Source organism: Chanos chanos, chromosome 8 (genome assembly GCF_902362185.1).
Source record: "Chanos chanos chromosome 8, fChaCha1.1, whole genome shotgun sequence".
Taxonomy (NCBI): Eukaryota; Metazoa; Chordata; class Actinopteri; order Gonorynchiformes; family Chanidae; genus Chanos; species Chanos chanos.
In genome coordinates, this window is record NC_044502.1 from 15,447,522 (window position 1) to 15,473,923 (window position 26,402).

General features: G+C 40.8%; 1 protein-coding gene across 1 annotated transcript in view; it reads right to left on the reverse strand.

Annotated features, from left to right (window-relative positions):
• lama2 (laminin, alpha 2) overlaps positions 1 to 24,450 on the reverse strand; it is a 100,474-nt gene extending 76,024 nt beyond the window's left edge. Inside the window, exons 1-11 of the mRNA XM_030782903.1 lie at positions 24,261 to 24,450; positions 21,905 to 22,017; positions 9,588 to 9,830; positions 7,846 to 8,025; positions 7,051 to 7,140; positions 6,245 to 6,362; positions 5,269 to 5,447; positions 4,563 to 4,662; positions 4,039 to 4,199; positions 2,347 to 2,487; positions 305 to 475 (exon numbers count right to left, since the gene is read on the reverse strand). Coding sequence (XP_030638763.1) covers positions 305 to 475; positions 2,347 to 2,487; positions 4,039 to 4,199; positions 4,563 to 4,662; positions 5,269 to 5,447; positions 6,245 to 6,362; positions 7,051 to 7,140; positions 7,846 to 8,025; positions 9,588 to 9,830; positions 21,905 to 22,017; positions 24,261 to 24,450 — 1,686 coding nt within the window. The remainder of the gene's footprint in view (positions 1 to 304; positions 476 to 2,346; positions 2,488 to 4,038; positions 4,200 to 4,562; positions 4,663 to 5,268; positions 5,448 to 6,244; positions 6,363 to 7,050; positions 7,141 to 7,845; positions 8,026 to 9,587; positions 9,831 to 21,904; positions 22,018 to 24,260) is intronic.
• Between the last annotated feature and the right edge of the window lie 1,952 nt (positions 24,451 to 26,402).

Here is a 26,402-nt window from a genome sequence, read left to right on the forward strand (position 1 = left end):
GTCCACAGTCACTCTCACTGTGTCAGGTGAAGTCTGGGACAGTGGATGGCTTCGTGCCCCACCCAACAGAAAATTAGTGGCAGTCATTCTCTGGGTTCAGAACCAACAACGCACGGCTTAGCGCGGTGTATCCTTTACCATTGCGCCACTACTGCCCCCTACAGGTTACTATGAGGACACAGCATGTCACGTAAATAAAACAGTACAGAAATTTGTCAAGCACTGTAATAAATTGTAACAATGGGTAACATGTAAAGTGTTACTGTTGTTAACTCTCATGTACCGGTAAAGGAACTGATCTCACCTTGTTGCCCAGGTAAGTTGCAGGGGCACTCCAATAGAAGGGTGAGGCTAGCTGTGTCTTAGCTTCTCTATGGCTGATGGACCATTTAGGGGGCGTGTCTCTGCTGGGAATGGGCCAAACAAGCCCCTCTCCCTGAGGTCCGGTCAGAGACCAGCCAGACATGTCTGTAAGCTTCAGAGAGAGAGAGAGAGAGAGAGAGAGAGAGGGAGGGAGAGAATGAGAGAGAGAGTCATACAGTCCATTTCTCACATATTAACATTTCAGCAGAAAAAGAGCAATATTAATGGTGCTCGTTATGAAAACACCCTTGAAAATCAAGTTTTGAAAAATGCAGAGAGAACCCCTCCGCCACCCCCCCCACCCCCAAAAAAACCCCAGAAAACCAAGCCTATCCTTGAGTTTGTAAATAAACATCTTTCCACTGTTCACTTTTTGACAGTGTTTTTAATTTATTTTTCTCTGTATTTTCTATAACTTTACAGTCGTTTGTTTTTTATTTATTTATTTTTTCATAGAAAAAAACAGGGACAAGTGCTGCTGCTATAGAAAAAAAACTGTCTATCATTTGTTCTCCAACCCTAAGAATGACAACCCCACAACTAATTTGGCCCATGGAATGTTTCTTCTCTGTGAAGAGAAAGGAGGTATTTCTAGGTCAGATAAATATTTGAAAGCTCTAGTTTGATATTTTTTGGTGGGGAGGGGGCGGGGGGGCCAGCGGTGGGGAGGGGCAGAGATATTTGGTTTATGTTTTATTTGCTTTTCCTACTTTGCCGAGGGGAGCACATCTTAGTTTGATCATTTTCTTTCTCTCTCTGTTTTTTCTCTCTCTCACTCCTTCTCTTTCTTCAAATCAACGCAGCCATACGTCCATGTCTAAACCAGGTCAAAGCAGCTTTTCCCTTTTGTTTTTTTTTTTTTTTTTTGTTTGTTTAAACATATTTAACATTGTAGAATACTTCTCTAAAGTTCTGAGGTAAACACCACTGTGAATAAACTGTAAATAATTCTGATTAAGGTTTCTGAAATCAGTGTACGAGACAAGCTTAGGAATCACGGACGCAATTTTGCCACGATGGTTCTGAGAAACCGAGTAGCTGCTCTCTGGCCATTTACAAGATGAATTTTATCATGTTAAGAAGAAAAGTAACATCTTGGTTTTTTTTTTTTTTACCCGGTGTTATACTGGGATTTCAGTTTTAAATGAACCTCAACTTTACTTTAAGAAAAAAAAAAAGTGACGTTTTGTTTAAGCGTTTTTACAATTCTACAAACGTTACAATGCTTTTGAGAAAGCTGTGGAGATTGTGTCTTTAATGTCTGGGTGCTTTTGAGTCAGTTAATAAACTGTCCGGCTTGATAATTTCACTGACTGGAGAATCCAGATGGTGGAGATGGTCGTTTACTGGCAGGAGAACATGTAGTTTGTTATCTAATCAAACAAACAGCATGCTGACTGATCTCTTTAATCAGAGATTCATAACATGTACAAGGCATAAAGTCATTTACCTCAGAGAAAAGTACACCCCACCCACCTAAACACACACATACACACACACACACACACACACACACTCACAAAGAGGGAGAAGGCCAGTGATTAAAGAAGATGGTGCTTTGAAGGGAGAACTGAAGGTTGGATGTTGATTGCAGGGACACATACAGAAGCCTCAGTCTCCTCTGTTTATCCACATACACTGTGGTGCTATACCTGTTATCCGCTCTATGTGTGTGTGTGTGTGTGGGTATGTGGGTTGTGTGTGTGTGTGTGTGTGTGTGTGTGTGGGTGTGTTTGTGCGTGTACAGGGTTATAAATCAGTCTGTACCTATTGCTCCCTCATCCTCCTCTATCATTAGCTAGACTGCGCTTAATGAGGTTGGCCTGGAAAGAGTTATACACACACACACACACACACACACACACACAGACACACTTGCACACACGCGCGCATGCACACACACACACACACACACACACACACACACACACACACACACACACACATCATTAATGAGAGAGTGAGATGGGACTAGTTTCCTACATTACTGTAAGCCCATGGGGAGGAGACACAGTGACTGGTCACGCCAGAACAGTAACACGCCTCACAACCATAGAGATTGTCTCCCTGGAGATTAAAGAATCCCACTTGACAGCGATCGCAGTTTTCCCCCTCCACGTTTTCCTAAAGGAGAAAGACAGACGAGAGAGAGACTGAATAACAGCTGGATTACACTGTGACAGCAGACACCCTGGGAAAAGAGGAAAAGACACACACACACATACACACCCCCCAAAACTTAAGCACACTTAACTTTGAGACACTAATATCTTTAGCATAAAAGCAAAGTTTTAAATTTTTGTAAGAACAAAAGCTTAGTAATAGAAACAAGCAGATCTCTATGATGTGTATGTGGTTTTAAATACATAATAAAGTTTTTGAAAACTTCAAGAGAGCATACAGCATTGGAATTTGTCCTGAATAACTTCTGGCTTGACGTTATCCGTCTAGTTCTTAGTCATGAGGTGTTACTTCTGTCTGTGTGGAACTCGTGTCGGCCAAAACAGTGTGACAAATCTGGCTTGGAACCCTTCCAGCCCTCAGACAGTTTTTCATTTACTGCCATTTCAAGTTTGACTAGCCATCTGCTCTTACACAGTCATTATTACCTCAAGCTTTGTCTGGACTACTAAAATCTAGTCTGAACACCCAAGAGGACTCAATATGGATTCAGTCTGAATGAGAAGTAAATCATAATTTGAATTAAAAGTGATCTAACACAGCCTGCAAGCTACAAATGTGGTAAACATCTTCAATAATGTTCTACAAAGTGGCACAAGCTGAGGAAGTTAACTAACAGATAGAAAAATGAGCTGTTTGTAAAATCGTTATCTCGGTAGTCAATGCTGAAGCGGTACGATTCTCTCGAGGGGAGAGTTTCGACGAGATGTGTGTGATGATGTGTGGGTTAGGAAGTGTCTCAAGCCTCTTGCACATCATTAGAAAAAGTCTTTTTTTTTTTTTCGTCCATTTCAGTTGTAGGTTGTGGGTGTCGAGGCAGATTTTAAACAACATATCTCCACAATGTTCCATAATTAGCCCAACGAGAGGTCAGAGTTCGGAACAAGTGCTCGACCCTGGGAGCAGTCGGCATGTTTAATTGGCCGGTGAAAGAGAGGCTCGTCTCTGGCCGTGACACGTGTTTGTGCGTGCGTGTGTGTGTCTGTGTGTGTGTGTGTGTGTGTGTTTGAGTAAGATTGAGAGAGAAAAGCAGAGTTGCCAGATGTGTAACAAGTAGATCTGACAGTAATTAGTGTGAAACTATTTCATGCCATCATGGTGAACAGAGTTCTCTAATATATATAGAATTATGTAACACACTGATCTTGGATAACATGAAGTCTTTACACACATGCAAACTCTACATGTGGACTACGTTCAGAGGGACAGGCTGATGATTAGAATATGAGAGGTTTGGGGGAAGAAGAGACATCAATAACTCAATAATGAAATGACAAAGAAGAAGAAGAAGAAGAAGAAGAAGAAGAAGATGACGATGATGAAGATGATTATAATGATTTTGATTAATTATTTCAAATATTACTATTTAATTTCATTTCCTCTTGTTCTTGTTCTCATTCTTCCTCTTCTTCTTTTTCATTAGAAGTTCATTTAAATACGTAGTCATGATGTGGCCATGCATATCCGTGTGTCTGTGTGGCAGTGAGAGCTTACCTTACACACACAGGGCAGGGAGCAGGGGTCTTCATTCAGACTCCCTGCAGTGCTGCAGTTACACCGTTCACACTCTGGGTAACCAGTGTAGCCGAAAGCACACCTCTCGCACTTCTCCCCTCCGTAACCCGGTCTACAGTGGCAGGAGCCCGCCGCCAACTCTGAGAGTGATAAATAACAACAACAACAAAATAAACAAGAAACAGAACAACAGTGTCTCAGCTGCGCAGTCATTTTCTTCAGCACTGGCCCATATACCAAGGGTCTACTGATTGCTATTTGACTTTAAAAAAAAGTTTAAAAAAAAGAGAAAGAAAAAAAGAGTAAAGGGTAAAAAAAAACCCATTGTGGATTAATCAGGATTGTGGATTATCATGGTGGATAAAAGCAGTGATTTATAACTCTGGAATTAGGTTCAGAGCCTGTTGGGCTTGGATTTAATTAAAATCTGTTTTAAAGGACTTCTGAGTTTAAATTAAAAGGGAACAAAAGCTACCCCCAAAGGGGAAAAAACAACACCCCACCTCCGACGGCACGTGACTGGTCAGGGATGCAGACGTGGTGAAGAGAGCCAATCGGATTACAGGAACAGGGCCGGCAGGGATGGGCTTCCTCCGGACGCACCTGTTAGAGGTAAACAAGAGACAGACCATTTTCAAAATACAAGACCAAAACAGCACTGCATCCCTGTTACATAAATACCACATAATGGTATTTTAGCATCTCAGGAGGTCAATTTCTCACACCATTCAGGAACATATCAGATTACAGATATAAACATGCTCTCTTCAGAACACCTGAGTTTCTTTCTCAGTAATGAGCATGACAACATGTCTTGGTTTTGTCATAAGCCCATTTCTAAAATGGCATATGAAATGAACAGTCTATCAAGTAAAGGGGTTAAAAAGATGTCATTGTGGTTTGATTGAGCTTATGTAACCTGGTGCACAAACATGTTTGACAGGATGCAGTCATGGTGCTTGTAGCTATGGAGATTCAAAAGTCAATAAGAGCTAGAATCTCAAGACTATGAAGTCAACAACACTGTTGTCACTTCAGTGGCATTGAGTCAAATACAACCTATCCAGTTCTATGTATGCTTATTACTGTTTTGTTTCGAATAAAGCTAATGACACAGGAGTAAATGAAAAAATGAAACGGAATAAAAACGAGATAAAAAATATAATGGAGAAAATGAAGCATAGTTGATAAATGTTTGAGAAGATTTACCCCATCAGGTCTATAGTAACCATCAGCGCAAGTTTGACAGTTGATCCCTGCTGTGTTCTCAGAACAATGGAGACAGACTCCGCCCCCTTCATACTCCCCATGAATATTCAAACTCAATTTCCCATCAGCCACCGTCTGGTTGAAATAGCATTCTTCTGATTTCCCATGGCAGTTACACTCTAGGAGTGCAGTTAAAACACAAAACATGAATATTACATGTATACACAAGCACACACACACACGCACGCACACACGCACACACGCACACATGCACGCACGCACCCACACACACACCCACACACACTCATACACACACACACGCATATCAAAAGAGACAAAACAAAAGCAACAGTCAAACAATAAGATTATTTTTAGTTGGGAAAGCGGACTGCTACACTATAAGGCTGATATCATTCCAGAAACCAAAAGCGTTTAGGGCATGGTAAGATCTTTCCCAAGTAGGTTTCTGACATGTCTACCTTATGGAAGTGCGTGATGTATCACTTTTTTTCTTTTTAGGAATTTGATTGTTCTGTTTCTCCACCACAGATAACAGTTTCTCCACCACAGATAACATGTTATACACTGTCACAGACTCCGTCTCTGTGGATCTTGGACAATGTGTTTTCCTTGCGCTTCAGTGATTTGCTTACACTCATAGATGGTATTTGCATTTAGATGGTGCTCTTGTCTAAAGCGGCTTTCGCTGAAATCTCAGAGATCACACACCTCTGGAGCAGTCTTACGGTTTGGAGTGCCTAACTCAAGGGTCCTGAAGCAGTTAAGTGTGAGTGGGGACCCTGAACCAGCCATTTTCCAAAGGGCTGTCCTAGTTGTTCATCCCTTCTCTCTTGACCCCTGTGGTCGTTGAGTTATTTCCCTTAACATAGCCACATACTTAAAAAAAAACAAACCAAAAAAAAAGGAAAAAGAAAAAAAAAAACCACACACACACAGCATTGAAGAGGGGTCTTACTCTCGCAGACGTGGCGCGTCAGGAACGTTCCGGCCATCCAGGGTTTCTGGTTGTATCCGGGGCAACAGTGGTCACAGCTCTCCCCACACGTGTTGTGTTCACACTCACAGCTGAATTTCTAAATTGGGGGGAGGGGGGGTGGGGTGGGGGGAATCAAATGATAGGACACACAAGTGTCACGCCAAGAGCTACATTTCACCTTCAGGGACACACACTTGACACACTCCACTCGACACAAGTGTTACAGCGAATAGGGCCCCCTCAGCCTTATCATCGAGCGACAGGAGAACTCTATTTTTATACGTGGGGTTTAAAAACAGTATAAAACCTTCATTCGTGGACTGTTACACACATAAATCCGTGAACAGTTCATGGCTCATTTGTCTTTTAATATCAATATTATCTGAATAGATTAAATGTGGTAGATTAGAAAAAATATACACTGCGAACAAACAGAAACTGTGTGACTATTTTAATTCCTATTCAAAGATCAAATAAAAGATGTTGGTTTTTTTTCTTTTAACAGACTTAAAAGGGTTCATTTTGAGGATCCTGCTTATCGCACTAAAAGATCGCATGCTTAATTAATATTAATTAACGGTAACGAGACAAAAATGTATATGTAAATGAAGTTCAATTACATGTTTAATTACATGCTTGTGTAATTGTCCAAATAACTTGTTATTACGTATGATTTCACACTGGGTTTTAGCAGAGTTAACTGTAAAAAAAAAAAAGTAAAACGAGGTGAAGAAGAAGAAGAAGAAGAAGAAGAAGAAGAAGAAGAAGAAGAAAAGTGAACTGACCTTGGTTTCTTCATTCAGTGGGCAGGCTTTGGCATGTCCATAACAAATACACATACCGCCAACAGAAATGTCTTTAATGGAGTAATAATACTGCATACACACACACACACACACACACACACACACAGGGGACAGGAAAAAAAGAGATTGTGTCAAGTTATTAAAACAAGTACTACACAGCGAGTATGGGCTCACTTCTCAATTTAAAAAGCTACATGTTAAATTAATCTCGCTGCTACATAAACTTACACAAATTACTTTTTTTGGAGGGGGGTTAGGAATGTGATGGATGGATGTATGTTTAACATCCTATTCTAACATTTCATTGCCTATTTGACATCAAAAGCCATGAATGAACACCAAGAGATTCAATCCACTTTATATAAAACCAATTTTCCCTATAATGGCACAAATATAGAAACGGTATTTTTTTTTAATTAAAAGGGGAAAAAAAAGTCTCATTGGAAAATTAAAACCTCTCCAGTCTGTGTGTTAATGATGTTGAGAATCGTTCTGTGTGACTGATGGAGGTTGGGGGGGGGGGGAGGGGGGGGGGGACCAAAGTCATCATGCAGGGAGGTGATCGTTCCTTGTGGAAGAAGCAGATTTCTTAATTATAAAGCGTTTTTTAATTAGAGCCCATCTGTCACCACGTGTGGCCTCTGTGCTACCATAAGTAGGAAGGAGAGATCGAACACAGATGGGGGAGTGGAGGGTTGGTAGGTTCCTATTCGCCCCAACATCCAACGTCCAAGGTCCACCCCCTCCCCACCCAGGTGTGCCAACGAAACCTACCCGCCTGGTGACAATGGGGTCGATTTCTCGTGGGTCGTTGAGGGCAAGGGTCATGAGGTCAGCGTTTAAGGTCCGTATTCTCTGGAACTGGAGGCGGATGTAGCGGGCAGAGGTGAAGTTCAGTAAGGTCGGCGAGGGGTCGTCGGCACTGGGCCTTCCGTTGATCAGAGAAGTGTGGATCTGTGCGAGGAGTGAAAGATGTCGAAAATGTTATACACGATAAAGTGACATTTACTTTACTTTGTTGAATCCATATGTCTGTCTCAAAGATGAGCTAAGATGCTGATTTACAAAGAGTTAAAATCCCTAAAATTATACTCTGGTTTGCTTAATTCCTCCTTTTTTACATGCCTCTTTGCATATCAAACCATTATGCTAATAATATCTTTTCCTTAGCAATTTTTGTCATTACTCTTGTTATTATTAGGTGAGCAAAGAAAAAAAAAAAATTCATAAGGAGGGGAATCTTCCAGAATGTTCTATTACAATTCCTGACACGAAGAAAGAGATCTTAGTGACAGCTAATTAATTCTAGCGTTACACTGACAGAGACATGGCCGCAGACACACGTAGCGTAACGGAGATGAGAGCGCGTTTGGTCTCTGTAATGAAGGGTTAATGATTAATTAAAGCCTGTGAGTTTACTTGGCTTGTTTTTGAAGAAGTGGGAGAGAATGACATTTCAGACGGAGGGTTCTGCCGCCCACCGATGTCTCATTAGGACTGCACTGAGTTCACGCAGCAGAATGGCAGCAGCTCAAATCAGCCATCAGACTCACGCCGCTATACGCCATCACCCAGAGACAAGACCGAGGAGAGAGGGGGAAGGAGAGCATGTGAGTGTGTGTGTGTGTGTGTGTGTGTGTGTGTGTGTGTGTATGCGTGAGTGAGAGAGAAAGAGAGAGCGAGAGAGAGAGAAAGAGAGTGGGAGAGGATGCATGATCTGAGTAGAAGACAGGTAGGTAAAGGGGTGTTGGAGAGTGATAGTTGGGTAGGTTTTTTTGGGTGGGTGGGCTGGGGGGTGAAGAGGGGTGTGGGGGTTGTGTGAACTCAATCCCAGCCCCGCGCTGTGTCGTGAATAAAAGCTAAAGCATGTCAATCACTCTCTAATTTCCACTAATAGTCAATTAAGACAAGAAGTCTCTACATACAGCTGAGCAAGACACTAAAGCCATCCTTCTCTCTCTCTCTGTTTCTGTCTGTCTTTGCATCCTAATTTTCGGTCTATGCAGTCTTTCAAACTTTACAAAGGGAGAAAGAGAGAGAGAGAGAGAGAGAGAGAGAGAGAGAGAGAACTGTCATAACAAACTAGGCCAAACCAATTTAATATTAGAACTTCATATGATAGTGTTGAAGTCACAAACTCTGAGAACATTGAAATGAAGCCATCTGACTATTTGTTAGACGGTTTTATGAGGGAAATCTGAAAAACATGGTATTTCAGAACCACTCTGGCTTACTAACCTTCACACCAGTAGTGCTAAACCCTCAACCTGAAGAATGGATGGTGGAAAGGACATTGATGTCATGAAGTGCATATGTGTGTGTGTGTGTCTGTGTGTGTGTGTGTGTCAGGGGGGTTGTCTTTGCATGCGCACATGAATGTGTGTGATTGAGTGTACGTGTGAGAAAGAATGTGTGCGTTTCTAAGTGTATGTGTAAGCGTGAGTGTGATGGTGTGTGTATGTGTTGGTGTGTATATGTGTTTCTGTTCACACTTTATAAGGATGTCTCTCTCTCACCTCCCCATTTTCCAGAGGGTGGATTTTGGAGTAGAAGGAGGTGCATATGACCTCGTCATCACGTGTGTAAGATGGAGGTCCAGTGCGGGGGACGATGTTGAATCGAGTTAAACACTCCGTATCCGTGATGGCATAATACTGCCACGGACTGAAGTTCACTCCATCTACAGAACGTTCCAGAATCCAGTTCCCCGGTCGAGGAGAGTTGGCTGCTTTCAGGATCATGTACGCAATCTGGAACACCTGTATAAAAACAGAAATGGAGGCAGCGGACAACAAGTGTGCAAAAATTAACTCCTCACTGTTAAAGTCCATTACCACCTACAGTATCACACACACACACACACACACACAGCCATGAAAACGTGCTGCTTGCACGTGCTCTCATAATTCAGATTTACTCCGTGAAATGGGTGTTACATAAGCATGAAAAAAGACACTAAAAAAAAAAAAAACGATTTATACTGTCTAAATGAACATAATATTGCTTATTGGTTGTATAATTTTCTGTGTTGATTTCATCCCCAGTTGGCTTCAAGACATTTATACTAAATTATCTCTCGTTTGCTTCAGTCCATGTAGTACCTAGATGACCTGAAAGTATATGAGACCATATTACATGAAAAGTAGTGAAGATCATGCAGAGAGATGGCTAGATATAGTAGAACACATATCAATTAACTGGTAAACAAGTGTTTATTCTTGTCTATGTTGTTTGCTTGCGTAGAACAAGTGTAGACGTGTCTAAATGAGAAAAAGTACAAACTCAGAAATCTTAATTTTACGTTTAGTGCATCTATTTGATGCTTTAGATGACGAAGAGACAGGGCTTTCTTCTTCTAAGAATGGAGAAAAAATGTTTCAGAAAGAGGAATGAAAAGGTCTGGACAACAAAGAAAGAAAGAAAAAAATGGTCTAAGAGTATTTATTCGCAGGCAGCTGACGGATTGAGAAAGAAGAGGTAAGATCTAAGAGAGAGAAAGAGAGATAGAGAAAGAAAGAGAACATTTTCCCATGATCCTTTTCTGTCTCCATTCAGCTGTGTAGAACCTGAGGGTGGGTTGGCTTTGCTGTTGTGTGTAGTGTGAGAGGTGATAATGTTACATTGATGGTACACTCTAGTGCTGCTGAGGCTAAAACACATACACACACACACACACACACACAGAATGTCTGACACTCTGTAGACTACACCCTGGGGCACTCTGACACACCACATTACTGAATAAAAAAATAACAGCAAAAAGAGTGAAAGAGAGAGAGGCAGAGAGAGTGAATAAGAGACAAAGAGAGAGAGGGAGGGAGAGAGAGAGAGAGAAAGAGAGAGAGAAAGAGAGAGAGAGAGAGCTGGCACACTTTGTCACACAGTTAAAATATCTCACATTGCGAGAAATGCATAAACCAATATGCTACAATCGATGTCTGGGATGACTCATTGCTTTTTTTCCCTCTTTCATCTCCTATCTCTATGACAGGGTCGCGTTTCAACGTTTACAAAAGCACAGAGAGCTATCTACTCCATGGTCCTCACCGACTCTGAAACTTAACCGAACCCCACCAGTGTTATGCCAATGGCTCGACACTCACAACAGCCCTTTGTCTGAATTTTAAACAGACAGAGAGAGAGCGAGAGAGAGAGCGAGAGAGAGAGCTCAGGGAGTTAGAAACACAAATGAAAGACAGCCTAAAAAAAACCCAACAACCCTCCAGGATCTGAAGAATAAATAAAAGAACAAAGTGCTGCCATTTATATGGGAGACAACAAAGTGTTCAAATTCACCGGCATTAATGAAAGAGCACTAAGTTCTTTTGAATTTTAAAATGTCCTTTCCCTCTACCTGCTCTTTCTTGGAATGAGACGGCAGGACAGCTTGGCTGCCAACCTACGTCTGTAGGTTTGAACGCTGAACTACCTCCTGCTTCACTTACAAATACTGGGTGCCCTTCTCAACAGACAACAAGCAATTCTGAATTCTGAAGCAATTAATTGTCAAAGGTAAACGATGTTCTGATGGGAGAGACTTTTGACAAGACACTCCTTAAGGGTGTGTGCACACCCGCTGTTTGGTTGCCATGGTCCGGACCAACGTAAAAACACGATACATTGTTGCATTTTAGTCCTAGTTGGTTTAGGGTTGACTCGGGGTTGACTTCCACCATCAAATCAAAAGTTGTGAACAAAAAGCACCAAAAAGCCACAAGAATAAAGAAGTCAAACCCTGATTGGACAGATTTGCTGATGATATCGAAATCGAAACCAGCGATTTTTGTTATATTTCTTCTGGGACGTTAACGAAATCAAAAGCTTTCAAAGAGATGACATGCATAAGCCAACCAAGGCCACGCCTGGTCTTCATCCACTGTAAGTGCCAGAGAATGTATTCTTGATGAAGGAGACAAAGTGTATGCCAGTACAAGAATGTAATGGGTAACATTGCTATTGACAGAATAAGCAGGTTTGTCTATATGGCTTGTCTTTTCAGTGTATAAAAGGAGAAACAGAAGAAGGCCTGTCTGATAAGTGCATTTTGTCAGGGTCAGCTCTGTGTATTTTGCTGCCTCTTATTCGGCGCTTGTTTGTCCTCTACTCATCTTCTCTTGGTTTGCACGCGTGTTCTTTGACCATGTCAACATCTGCTCTGTACCCTCGAAATGTCACAGACTTTTGCATCGCACCCAGTGATTGGTCCATACAGCATTTACACTACAACCAAACAGTACCAAAGTTTGCTTGGAAGCGGATAGTGACCAGTCCTCTCAAGTGGTCTTGGAGCAGTTATTTGGTGCACACTTCTTCAAACGAACCGCACCAACAGAGCAATCGAACCAAGGCTTGCCTGAACCAAAAAAAACAGGCTTAGTGTCTTGCTAGGACTGTAATGCTAGTCTGTTTTCAGGAGTTTTCCAGCAGATGGATGCCACTTTGCTAGACAAAAATGATTCTTTAAGAGAGAGGAGATGAGGCACACACACACACACACACACACACACACACATACACACACACACACTCATGCACACTTGCACATCTGTTTAAGTTCCAGCCGGCGTGTTTGCTAATTGCTAATGCAGCGCAGTGACTACGGGAGGGATGTCAGTGGCTGTTTGGTCAAGTGGAGGAAACATTCATCTCACTGATATCTCTGCCAGTGATCAAAGTTGACTGACAAAGATACTCCCTTTGCGGAGGAAGTAAACGCATATCAGACAGACTGCATAACACTAGGACATTAATCTTAATATTAACAACTATAGACTGTACAGGGAGCACCCTGTTTATGAAATATTTGTTGTAGAGTCTTTATTTCTCTATATCTGTCGGTCCCATGATAGCTTCAGTGTTTCTATCGATCAAAAGAGTAGATGAAACCACATAAGAAAAAGTGATGAGTGGGGTGAACAAAGATATTTCGCTCCACGCCACAAACCAAGGAGAGCTCTTTTTTTTTGGTTAGAGGGTAAAATTTAAAAAGTCAAGGGCAGGTTAAAAGGCAGGTAACCTCAGCACAGTGACCATTAAATCTACTCAGTAGTCTTGGAAAGACTGAACTGAGAAAATACCCTCTTATGTCCTCTTCATCTGCTAAAACAGGAGATAAAGGACAACCACATCCCTTCTAATGACCTGATTTTAACTCACTGAACAGATGTGCTTTTAAAATGCTGCTTTTGGAACGAGAAATATTAAATAACAAGTAGTTGTGAAAAAAAATGAACTAGTTAATTAAAAAAAAAGAACAGAATATGCACCTGATGACAATCCAAAAGAACTTTTTACATACTGCGCACAAGTAAATGATGAATTGGAATATGACATTTTCATTAACATTTCCTTTTTTTTTTTTTTTTTCAAAATGCAAAACATCATAAGTTTATGTTGCTGTGATACAGAGAAGTTTAAAAAATAAAACAACATTAGCTCCTGTCAGTTCATTTCCAGGAGTTCATAAGTTTGGGAGTATAGCTAACTGCGCGTGTTTCGAGGTTGTAGCCTCATTAACGGCAGATGAGTTTAACACAGACGAGAGTCTGTGAGTGGGTGAGACGTAGACTCCACGTTCCCATGTTCAGTCACAGCACCAGGAATAGCACAGACAAGGTCCTGAACCTTGTCATCCATATCATTTTTCATACACAAAGATATGGAAAACTTGAATTTCACTAAGCTTTCTGACCCCTGCTCTGACACATGTTCAGACACACACACACACACACATATATATATCTATATGCACACACACGCACACACCCGCGCACACACACACACACAGATGCACACACTTGTCGAAATGTGAATCAAGACCACTGCAACCCCCCGAAGATGGCACCTAAAGCACTGGCGTTCAACCCAAGGTGTGTTTGTAAACGTGAGGCTTTGAAGACGTGAGTGTAGCTATGGGAACACGAGAAGGTTTCTCTGATATCTTTAGCAATAATTTTGCCTGGTGTGTTCAACTGTACTGCTTAGCTAATATGTAGTGTGTGTGTGTGTGTGTGTGTGTGTGTGTGTGTGTGTGTGTGTGTGCGGGGGGGGGGGGGGGGGGGGGGGCATGATTTTTATTCTTGTCAGTTAATTAATTTGTGTTTGGGAGACCCATGTAAACTGGATATGCGAGAACCGGCTTCCAAATTGGGAGAAGGGCAGGAAAAGAATATATATATATATATATATATATATATATATATATATATATATATATATATATATGTAATGGACCACCTGCTAAACAGTAAAAGTTTAAAAAAAAAAAGTGGACCACCTGCTAAACTACAGAGCGTCACTTATTTGGACACTTTAACTAAGAATAGCTTGAAACTTTTACAGCCTCTGAGGTGTTATGAAAAAAAAAAAGTTAAAAAAAAAAAAAGCAGAAACAAAAAAATCCAACTAACATGCTGGCAGACCATTGGAATACATTCTATCATTAGTTTATCGCTTTATGTTTGAAGCTTTGTTTCAGGGGTGGCCTGAAATGGGCTATTTCACAGGGTTTCTTTCAAAACAACAAAAGGGCTGAATATCCATGAACTGGAAGATCCCGAGGGAGCCGGTAAAATATGTGTGTGGTATATTTACTGGCAGGCCTGTCAAGTTTGTGTAGACATGACACGAGAACCTGGCATTGAATTGTCTTCAGTGCTTTCTGTTTCTCGTGACCTTGGTCTTTTCATTAACAGGACAAATGGCAGGTTTGATGAAAACTCTGTGAGACATTCATGTGATGTTAATTTTGGTATTGCTTTAATACATTAAATCCCGTTTGATAATCTTCAGTAGAAAAACACACGTAACTTAAGCCTCGTAAGAATGATATATAGGACAGAACCCAGTGATTCAAATTATTCACGTACTTATTTATCCCAAGTCTTTCATCAGTGAGGGTGCAGCTATAGCACAAGTTTAAATGCACTGAGATTCTACTCCATTAGGGATATAAACGTCAAAGACTGCGATAGATTCTAAATGGCTTTCCTAAAGGATCTGTGATAATTATCATTATGCTACATGTACTCAGTGTTTTGATATCTATAACGCAGAGAAATAAATCAAACAAATTACCAGCTTACATCAAACACAATACGTTACAGCACTACATTAAAAGCACTAGACACTATCAGGGGATATCAGGACCTCTGTTCTGGAATGAATTCTTCTGTTCTGCCTGACTGGACTGAACCGGACTGAATGAAACTTAATTGGATGGGACTGAAAAAAAAAAAAAATCACACCAAATCCAAGATTTGCTGATACTGTCACTTACGAAACACTAAAAACAGAGGTTTATTGGATACATATTTTAAACAGAATGGGTTTGAAGAGGTTTTTAGGTCACATCCTCCCTTACATGTACACTATACAAGCTGTAAGTAAGTACACAAACTATAAGCAAGTACTGAGTCATTTACACCTGACATAAGTTTAATTTGGTCCTCAAAATCTCACTGTTTATGTGACAGATACGGAAAAAGTTTTGGGTTTTGAAAAATGTGAAAATCTCAGATTCAGGTATATGATATGAATGTATGTTTCCATAAAATACTTCACACATTGGCATGACATTTTATTTCTGTCTATAACTAACCCCCAATTTACAAGCAGCTATAAGAAAAACACACATACCTTGCTTCAAAGGTTTTGTATGTTTAAATATGCATCATTACAAACCTACACAATTTTTTTTTTAAGGTCAGTCTTTTACCCTTTCAGTCTATAGCTTCGCTCATGGGAGTTTTGTGATACTTCAGTGGTTCTTGCAGAAGCGAGCATCTTTAGTATCACAGTTCAAGTGGAAATCAACATCGAACCATTCTGCATCTTTTGTGTCTTTTCACTAGTTCAATTTGAGTCACATTTCAGGGCAGTCGACATTGACGTCCTCCGGCGTGTGAACGGTTGGTAAACAGATCTTTTGAAGGTTAAGGCCATTCAGATGCTATTCTCTCTCTCCCAAACTACAAAACCACACTTTCTCTGCGAGCTTTGATTATGTTCAGTGAGCTTTAGAGAATTACAGTTGATTAGAATGTCAGAAAATCACATGTTCAGACCACCGAAAAAAGAAAAAAAGGAAAAAAGAAAAAAGAAAGCAAGAAAAAAGAGGCTGAGGTCTGCGAGGAGCTCTGGCACTAATGACGAGTTCTCACGGACAGACGGATATATTCGGCGGGAAAACCCAGTAGACTGAAATGATTGAGCATCCACTATCATTATTCAGACTTTCACTCCAAACGCCAGGCTGAAAGATAACGAGGAGAAAACGAGCGAGCTGATGTCATGGCCGACGATGACAAGTTCACACTTATACACAAATGCACAAAAAATACACACACACACACACACACACACACACACACACACACACTCACACAGGCATGAAAACACACACAGACACACACACACACACAGAGCATAAACCCTGCCAGGCAGGCAGACGGGCAGGAAGCACACTCATCTTCCTGAGAGATGACAGTGACCGAGACGGCCACAGGAGATCCACGCCTGAATAAAGTCCACATACAGTTGGATTTCATTTTTACCATAGCCCTAGACACACACATGCGGGCACACACACACACAAATGCACACACTCTAACATACATAGCACCCCCATACACACACACACACACACAAATGCATGCACTCTCACATACAAACATGGCCCCCCCATACATACATACACACACACACACACACACACACACTCTCCCTCTCTCTCTCTCTCTCTCTCACACACACACATACACACACAGAGAGTTCTGTAAAGGAGTGAGTAATGAGGCAATGCACATAAACAAACAGTTAGATACGAAAGACTGAAACTGCCAGAGGTTATTCATAAGACAATGCTCATCGTCCTGTTATGTGTTTATGGACGCTGGAGATGTCAGAGAGAGGCAGCATTATGGGTCGACGTGGAGATTTATGGGACAGCGCGACAACCTTTTATGTTATGTGGAGAATAAAGCTGTTTAGAAAGAGAAATGTGTGGGAGTCTCTCAGAAACTCAGCATTGGTGTTGCTTGTTATTTCCCCAAAACACAAATAAGAAGCAGCCCCCACCCCCACCCCACCTATCGCCCCCCCCCCCCCCCCCCCCCCAAAAAAAAAACACTTTGGGAGATGCAAATATGTGATGTTTAGGCCTTTGCTAAAGCGTGCTTTTTTTCCATGTTTCATTTTGTTTTAATGCTGTAATACACCATGGGCTGGAGGTTAATGTGGAGCAGTGATTTCATCGCTGTTGTGACAGCTTTGTCACGGGATTGTGAGTGATGGTTCTTTTCTCATTAGACCAGTGAAATGGCGGCCACGGCACTTCTGCACGTCTGATCCTGATCGCTAATTAAACACGGCCTGATTTTGATTTATGAACGCTTTACATCCCTTTCCGAAGAGCTTACAACAAGCGCTTCTGGCCCTCTGACTGTCACTCACATCATTCTCTCTCCCGCTCTCTCTCTCTCTCTCTCTCTCTCTCTCTCTCTCTCACTGTCTCTCTGTATTCCTCTGTTTGCTCCTCTGTCTTTTTATGGTTCCCCTTTTATCTTGAATTCAATTCAATTCAATTCAGTTCAATTCAGTTCAGTTCAGTTCAGTTCAGTTCAATTCAATATTGCCGAACAATATTTTCAATCTATCTATCAGTAACAAATAACAAAAAACCTCAAAATACTTTGAAAATAAAATTCATAAATTTGGAACAAGTACTGAAACCTTTCTGCTTCTTTCCTTACTTTTTGTCTCATCATCTCTCTGTCTCGCTCTTCGTCTCTCTCTCTCTCTGTCTTTCTCTCTGTCTCTCTCTTCCTCTAAATTTTCTGCACACACCCACTCAGCCAACCTCTCATATTCTATTGCATATTTATAAGCATTTTACATGTACTCAGGCAGAACGCTATTCTCTGTTAAAAGACTGACAGGCCAGCTGTCCTGGTATTAGCAGAGCTACGGCGAGCAGCAGGCTACATCTCCTAATGCTTCTTTCACAAGACTCTCAGACACAACATCTGCCTTCTGTATGTGTGTGACTGTGTGTGTGTGTGTGTATGTGGGTGTATGTGTGTGTGTGTGTGTGTGTGTGTGTGTGTGCGTGTGTGCATGCGCGCGTGGTATGTTTACTGCATCTAACTGGTGTATTCCATTTTAACTGACATGCCCATTAACTCTACAGTAACTGGGAACTGAACTGCAGAGTAATGTACCGAGTATTAATGAGGCAGACACACTCACACATGTGTGTTTCCAGGAAAGGAAAATAGATGGTGAGAGAGAGAGAGAGACAGAGAGAGAGAGAGAGAAGGGAAATGAGAAAGAAAGACACAGACAGAGCTTGTAGTTTTGGGGGGGTCCACTGAGAAAAGACCCCTTGACCTCACACACCATCAGTCTGAGAGAGACAAACAGCCGTGAATCATAAGCTGTCTCCAGGGCCCAATGAGAAATCAGTGGCAGGAGAATCAGCAGTGATTATTATCTGACGCCCTGGAAAAAAGGATGTGAATACTCCTCCCCTACATCTTAACTTCACCCTTTCCGTTTAATCCTTCACTCCATCTTCTCCATTTCTTTTTTACTTTCCCTTTCTACACTCATACCCCTTCACAAGCTTTTCCCTATCTCAGGCTCTCATTAACTCTCTCTGTCTCTGTCTCTCTCTCTCCCTGTCTCTTGCTCCTCTATTTCTCTTACTTTTGCTGTAGACCTAGCTACACTGCTACATTAATTGAGTGTCCCTCTAGGTTTCAGCAATTTCCTGTTGCAGGTCAATAGTGTGCTAGTCATTTCTGTTGCTCCGATCGCTCTGAGATCTCCAAGCTTTTATTAAGTGATAAGTGGCAGCCACACAGACTGTAGCCCCTAGAAGGGTACATTAATGGAGAGACAGAACGAAAAGAAGAAGAGGAAAGGAAAAAAAAAAATCTTCCAAGCTCATTCGAGTGAGCCAATTTAAGCGGTACTCTCTGTGCATAAATCCAGCTACTTTCATGCTTTCGCTAGAGTTAGTCTCTCCTCACACTCGACCAAGACTGGCAGCTCCTTTAGTTAAACCAGCTCAGTTAGCACTCTGCTCATACAAGCATCATGAGGAGGAGTGAAACCAAGAGGGAAGGAGAGAGTGCGAAAAAGAGAGATGGAGATGAAGTAAGAGGAGAGAGAGAGTAGGAGAGAGAGAGATAGAGAGAGAGAGAGAGAGAGAGAGAGAGAGGGGGGAGGTGGGGGAGAGAGAAAGACAGAGAAAAAGACAGAAAGAAACAAGGAAAAATTTTCCACAGCAATACATCAAGAAAACAAGGCTCTAAAGACCAAGCTAGCATTTGTAAAGAGTACAAGAGTTACGTGTCCCTAGCATTACACAGACACATGCTTTTGGCAGTAGTTCACTCTGAGTTCATGACAGAGGAGGGATGTAGCACAGGGCAGATGCTCAGATGCGGTGTCCGTTAATGTTTTCCATGTGTGGGCGAGCGGCTCACCAGCGAAACCTGGTGAAACCAGAGTTCCTCTAGACATAAAACGCGCCTCAGATGTGACTTAGCACGGGCCGTTAGCATCAGCGTGACGAAGAATACAAGAAAAAACCTGTCTCATGGCTCTTTGTGTGGAATTTAATGGCCTTTGCTAAGATGGGTTGGACTTTAGACCACGTGTGAGGCTACACAGGGCCGGATCCAGTCAGAATGCTACTGTTTCAGTGATTCACTTTGTCTCATTGTCTCTGAGTACACCAGCACATCTTGAGTATAAGACAAAAAGGGTTAAATGTGACTAAGTGTACAGACCATTTTGTCCTTCTAGTTTCATCATTATTCAGTTTTTTCTTTTTGGTGAGCCAAATTAGTCTTGTGGAGATTATGTGGCATTGCTCTACTCAGATCCAATTCATAATTGTGTTTGTGTCATGTTGCATTGTTTATCTGATATCAAGCTGAGAATTCCCTGAATCCCACCGGAAGCATGTCTGAGGTGATAGTGACAGGATCAACTGTATCAAGCCCACAGAAGGAAAAATCTCTGGGATGGACCAAGACTCCGAAGGGGGGGGGGGGGGGGGGGGGTGCATCCTCCTCTGTTGGGGACTAGGTAACCAGTATTGGGTTTGAATTAAAGAGTTTTGTTAAAACTCAAGGAACTAAGGCATGTTTGTTGAATACAAAAGTACAGCCACCTTTATCAAAAACAAAACAAAACAAAACAAAACAAAACAAAACAAAACAAAACAAAACAAAACAACACAAAACAAAACTAAACGAAAAAACACAGCAGTTACCTCAGCGGGAGTTAAATGAAGGTCATATTTAGATGATAATGTTAAACTTCATTGGATCTGTTTATTGAACTTCTACTCCTGTGACTTTTGTGTGTCTTAATATACAGGACTGTTCTCAGTCATGAAGTATATTTATTTTTATCGTACTATTTAACTTTAAATGAACATATTCACATCTGCAAACATAAATGACATGTTCTAACACAGGGATTATTTTTCGTTTTGAAATTCACTTTGAAATAGTAACAGCAGAAGAAATGAAAAAAAAAAACCCAAAGAAAAAAAACAAACAGAAAAATGAGGGTAAAAGATGAACAGAGAAAAAATGTGTCTTTTCTACTTATACAGAAAACAAATATATGTTGATATGGAAAGTCTGTGTATATTTGAATATTTGTGCTTTAGTTGCATAATAGTGGTTTGGGGTGGTGACTGGTCCATGTCTTCACACAATACAGTACAATGCTACATATGCCCTTTTATACATTCATATCACATTTGTCCAGCACATGCATATGCTAAAATTACTAATATATGGATGTGTATAGACATCACTGAGAAATATTTGATGATTTACAATACTGTATCTCCATACATTTGCTTTGTCAAAAGCCATCATCTGTATCATTTTTGTCTCTTCGTCAAATAATGATTCATTGTTTCTAAATCTGACTGTTATTTGATTTAGTGTAGTTTACGTTCACTAAAACTGGATAGATATCTTGTGAGAGTTTTGGTTTCAAGTTTCTTGGTGAGATACTTTTGTGTTATTAATTGTTTGTAAAAGTGAATGTTAGAGATTTGAGATTTTGAGTATTTTTGAGTACTGTAACTGTTGAAACGGGGGGTGCATAGTGATTGGGTGTTATGTTGAAATGTGGGTGCGTAGTGATTGGGTGTTGTGTTGAAATGTAGTGATTGGCCGTTGTGTTGAAATGGGGGTATGTGGTGATTGGGTGTTGAAATGGGGGTATGTAGTGATTGGGTGTTGTGTTGAAGATGGGGTATGTACTGATTGGGTGTTGAAATGGGGGTATGTAGTGATTGGGTGTTGTGTTGAAATGGGGGTAGTACTGATTGGATGTTGAAATGGGGGTATGTAGTGATTGGGTGTTGAAATGGGGGTATGTACTGATTGGGTGTTGTGTTGAAATGGGGGTATGTACTGATTGGGTGTTGAAATGGGGGTATGTACTGATTGGGTGTTGAAATGGGGGTATGTACTGATTGGGTGTTGAAATGGGGGTATGTACTGATTGGGTGTTGAAATGGGGGTCCGTAGTGATTGGGTGTCATGTTGAAATGAAGTCTGCAGATATTTTGAATCTTATGATGGTTTAAATGGAGCCTACAGTGTTTGTCATGTGACTGTAGGATTCAAAGTATTTTAACTCTTAAAATTGGCTCAGTGTCCCTTTAAATGGAGTCTGTAGGCTTCTAGACGTTTTTACTGTTAAAATTGAGTCTCCAGCGTTGTATTAAACAAAGTCATTTCTACTGTTTGGGCCTGTAGTGTTTTAAATGCTGTGTGTAGAGATATATGCGTACCTGTTGGAGGTCCAGAGTGACGGTCACGTAATGGTAGTCCATTCCGTTTTTTATACTTGGGCTTTGCCACCATCTATTTGTTCCATCTATAGCATACTCAATGGGGTGCTGTTCTGAAAAAAAAAAAAAAGAAAAAAAAAAAGGAAAACATGGTGGAGGAAAAAAAAAAGAAAGACAATTTCACAGTGCTGACAACAACACAGGACTTGGATTTAGAACCAGAAAACTCTAAAGAACCTCCAACTGTTAGAATCCTCCATCTGAACCTCCATCTGCAGAACCTTTGAGTTTTATCTAGATTGACCTTTTCTATTGAAATAGCTGAATATTTTATTTCATGCTTAGAACAGCTGGAGTGCAGGACAATAGCTGTCACCGAAAATTGAGTTTTTTTATGGAAATTGCTAGATTTCCTTTCCCTGGTCCTGCTCTTAACCGGCACATAACACAGTAGCTTTTTTTGAGCAATTATTTTAAAAAATATGTTACAAATAATGTTTGCCATTTCAAAAGAAATATCCATCAAGAAAATGCCTTGTACCTTGTAATTAAGGGCTTTAAATTCTGATATGCTAGAGCATTAGAAACATTGGACTATTTTTATTTAATTTTCTTTCTTTTTTATCAGTAAAGTACGCTGACTTTTATATATCATAAGAGATAAATGAATGCCTAATTCCATCAGTATCTTTCAGCTTTTTCCTGATTTTATTTAATTTCTTCACCAAAGAGAGAAAAAAAGATTAAAGCTGTCTTCCTAATTATTCTTTTCTTTTTCAGTTTATATATAAAAAAAGAAATCCGCCTTTCATTTAAAAGCCATCTCCTCTTCTCCCCTGCTGGTTAACAGTCAAACCTCTTTTTTTTCCTGACTGCTAAAATAATTTCCACTAATTAGAAGCTATGCTAATTGCTCTCACCTTGGCTGCTATGTGGACGTTTGTGAAGGACATTACAAGACTGCAAAGATTATACAATACTGATTGCTTTCAATCCAAAATGATTTTCAGGGCCAGCAAAAAGTAATTCATTTGTGATTTTGTACAGAGACTGACTTAAGTAGAAATGCCACAACATTGGTGAAGCATTCACAAATGACAACTTCTGACAGGTGAACGAACAGATGTTGTAATGAGTCTATAAGCTATGCAACTATAAGCCTTACTATCCCACTCTTAAAGAGACAGGCACCCTGTAAAAGGCAAACTACCAACAGCACCTACTACACACTGATCACTGAGAGAAAACCGAGCCATATGTAAAGTGTGATAATGTTATAAACTAAAGAGGGAGGAGTAAAGTATTTTAACGCTCCTGACAGAAGTGAGGAATTTGAAAGTCTCTCTCTCTCTCTCTCTTTCTCTCTCTTTACTGCTGTCAAATGCTGTCATTTTAGGCAGCTCACTAAAAGCATTACAGAACATTTTTTGACTCTCTCTCTCTCTCTCTGATGCAGTTTTAATGAATTAAGACATGCCGTGAAAAAGTATGACACCTCCACTGTGTGTCATCATTAACTCAGAACAGACAAGTTTTGTGTGGGATACTATTTTGAATGTTCTGACTCAGCTGAAATGCTTACTTACTTACTGAGAGTTACTGCACATCACATATTTTCATAAAGTTTCTATAAAACCAAACAAAGTGTTCTAAAACCAAGCAATTTCACTCAGCAAACTTTGTATTCAGACCAACTGATATTTTCTAAGAAAAATGAACTTTAGAGCAAGTTGCTGAGAATGCTGTTTGTGCTATAATTTTCAGTGGATTCCGTGTTTATTACTGTGTTTTGCAGGGGGAGATAGTGGACAGGACACAGATCCACTGAGAGTAATTTTACATCTCATAGTAAATCTAATGCAGGAATGCATGGCTTTACAGACCAAGCTGCACTTTGATGGGAATGTAGTAAACTGATTTCCAACAGCTTGTGACTAAGTGTGTGTGTGCATGTGAGAGAGTGCCAGTGTTTGTGTGTGAATTTGTGTGAGTCGGTTTAGGTTAGTTTTTCTCCCTCTCTCTCTCTCTCTCTCTCTCTCTCTGTATGTGTCTGCATGTGTGTGTCAGAGGGCATCCACTTGTATATGTGTGTGTGCGTGTATGTATACCTGTGCGTGCACGTACACATGTGCATATACAGTACCAGCCAAAAGTTCAGATTCAAGTGAATGGAAAAGTGTGTCCAAACTTTTGGCTGGTACTATGTGTGTGTGTGTGTGTGTGTGTTTGTGTGTGTGTGGTTTTGTGTAAGTGTGTGTGTGTGTGTGTGTGTGTGTGCCTGCATATGTGTACATAGATGTGTGTGTGTGTGTGTGTGTGTGTGTGTGTGTGTGTGTGTGTGAAGATGAGAGCTTACCATATGCTCTGTCACTCCTGAGGTTGCAGATCCTACACTGTGGGTTTCGGACAGGCTGCCCGGGAACATGCTCCACCAGTTTACAGTACATCTCAGGCCCCGTCTCTCCGCAAGTGGCATTGGCCGTGATCTCTGCCATGGAGGCCAGGTTCAGCACAGCAGGAAACAGACCTGAAAAAGAACAGTCCATAGTCACCAGAAAAACTGGCCGGTGAAAAAAAAAAAAATTATACATTTGCCACGTATGTCTATTGTCGTTTGGCATTTTTGTCATTATCTCATCAAAACGGCTCCATAAAACCTGCTAAACCTGGTGGGGAAAGACCTGTTCAACCATCAGAGAGAATAATGTTTCGTTGTAAAAATCTGTATATTACCTAGGTGCTACATTTGCAACTGAGTGGATGTTATTATTGAACAGGTTACTTAAGAATTCTGCCAAAATATGTTTAAGATATGTTCATTTCACTACTGTGGGGGCAGAATATGAGTACAAATTAGGTGACTGCCCTTCAGGCTCCATCAGTTACAACAAATATTCCCAACGCGAACATCTCCAGGGAATTTCGAATCGCGCTGAGAAACACTGCAGTCAAAACAAAAACCAGGCAAAATTCAAGACTGCTGAGAGAATGGAGAACAACACAGATCAATTAAGGATCATGCCGTAAGTTTTTCTGTTTCCCCTCGTAAGAGAAGAAGAAAAAGAAAGAGAGAGAGAGAGTGAGAGTGAGAGTGATTAAGCCGTGTAAATAACACGTGTTTGTTCCGCTTTTGAAGCCCAGAGTTTTAGATGGAGACTGTAAAGCGACTTATGAGCGAATTACTCGTTTTTCTGGGGAAAGAGCTCAAGTACGTGCCCTGGTTATGTGAAAATGTCTCGCTTCGCGGCTCTCCTGTCCTTCGTGTGAAAGACGGAGCCAAAGAGCAGACCCGTGGTTCTGAAATGACTTCCAGCTGTTGCCCCCAGATGTTCCCCCATGCAATTGTGCTGTGAAGAACATCTGAGGAGAAGAACTCAAAGCTGCAGGACATTCTTTTTTTTTTTTTTTGTCCTGGTTGAGAAAAGTCAAGAATGTTAAAGCTGGTTTTCAAAGCCATGTTCAGCTGAAGAACGCCAACCTTACGTTGCATTAAGAGGACACGACACATCAGATCATTCAGTCATGTTATTATTGTTGTTACATTGTGAAAAAAGCAGAGTTTGAGAAAGAGAAAAATCCATTTTGTCATTCAGATGTTCTGATGACTTTGATAGAGTCTCTCCCCCCTCCCCCCTCTCTCTCTCTAACATCAATTGCTAAATCTCCAACATGGACTTATTAATAAACACTGTGGAATTCTATTTGCAGGAAGAAAATGCGACGCAGCAGGAGAGGCAAGACAACAATTAGATGGGAGGCGTTGAATTAAAAGCATTGGAACTCGTTTCAGGATTTAAGCGGAACCATTTTTTACAAGAACTTCAATAAAGGAAAATGACTTGCTTTTCAGAAGACAGATAGGCACTATGCAACCCTGTGCTATTCCACTCAGAAACCTTGTATCTGAGGTTAATTCAAAAAGACCCTTAGTATCTTTCAGAATCCAGAGAGAAAGACAGTCATTTCTGTCACCATCAAAAGTCATGACCTAACATTCAAGAAACGAACGTCAAGAGATGAACATTCAGGGAATGGAATAGGATATCTTTTTGGTGGTACCAAAGAAGTTTCACAAGAAAAAAAATTAAAAAGGAAACCTTTCTAGAAAGCAATGGACAAAAGTTAAGTGTAGATTTTTGTAACTGTCCTTTCGAGAGGTCGTTTGAGCCACCATTTTGGTGTATGTAGTGGGAGTAAGCTGGAGGTATTTTTGAGGGGAGAGTGCTGGCATTAGTGTTGTATTCTGGATCCTTTACATTTTTTCTAGGATTTTTCACCAGAGCTTAACTGAGGAAAGTGTGTTTGGAGAGTCTGACTAAATAAAATGATTAAACAAAATCATTTCAATAAGAGAATCTTCAGTCCTTTTGACAGGCCTGCCCCACAGCATGGACAGCAGTGCTCTACTCTTTCTCACATGCATGCGCACACACACACACACACACACACACACACAGAGTCACAGTCTCTCTCTCTCTCTCTCTCTTTCTCATACAAA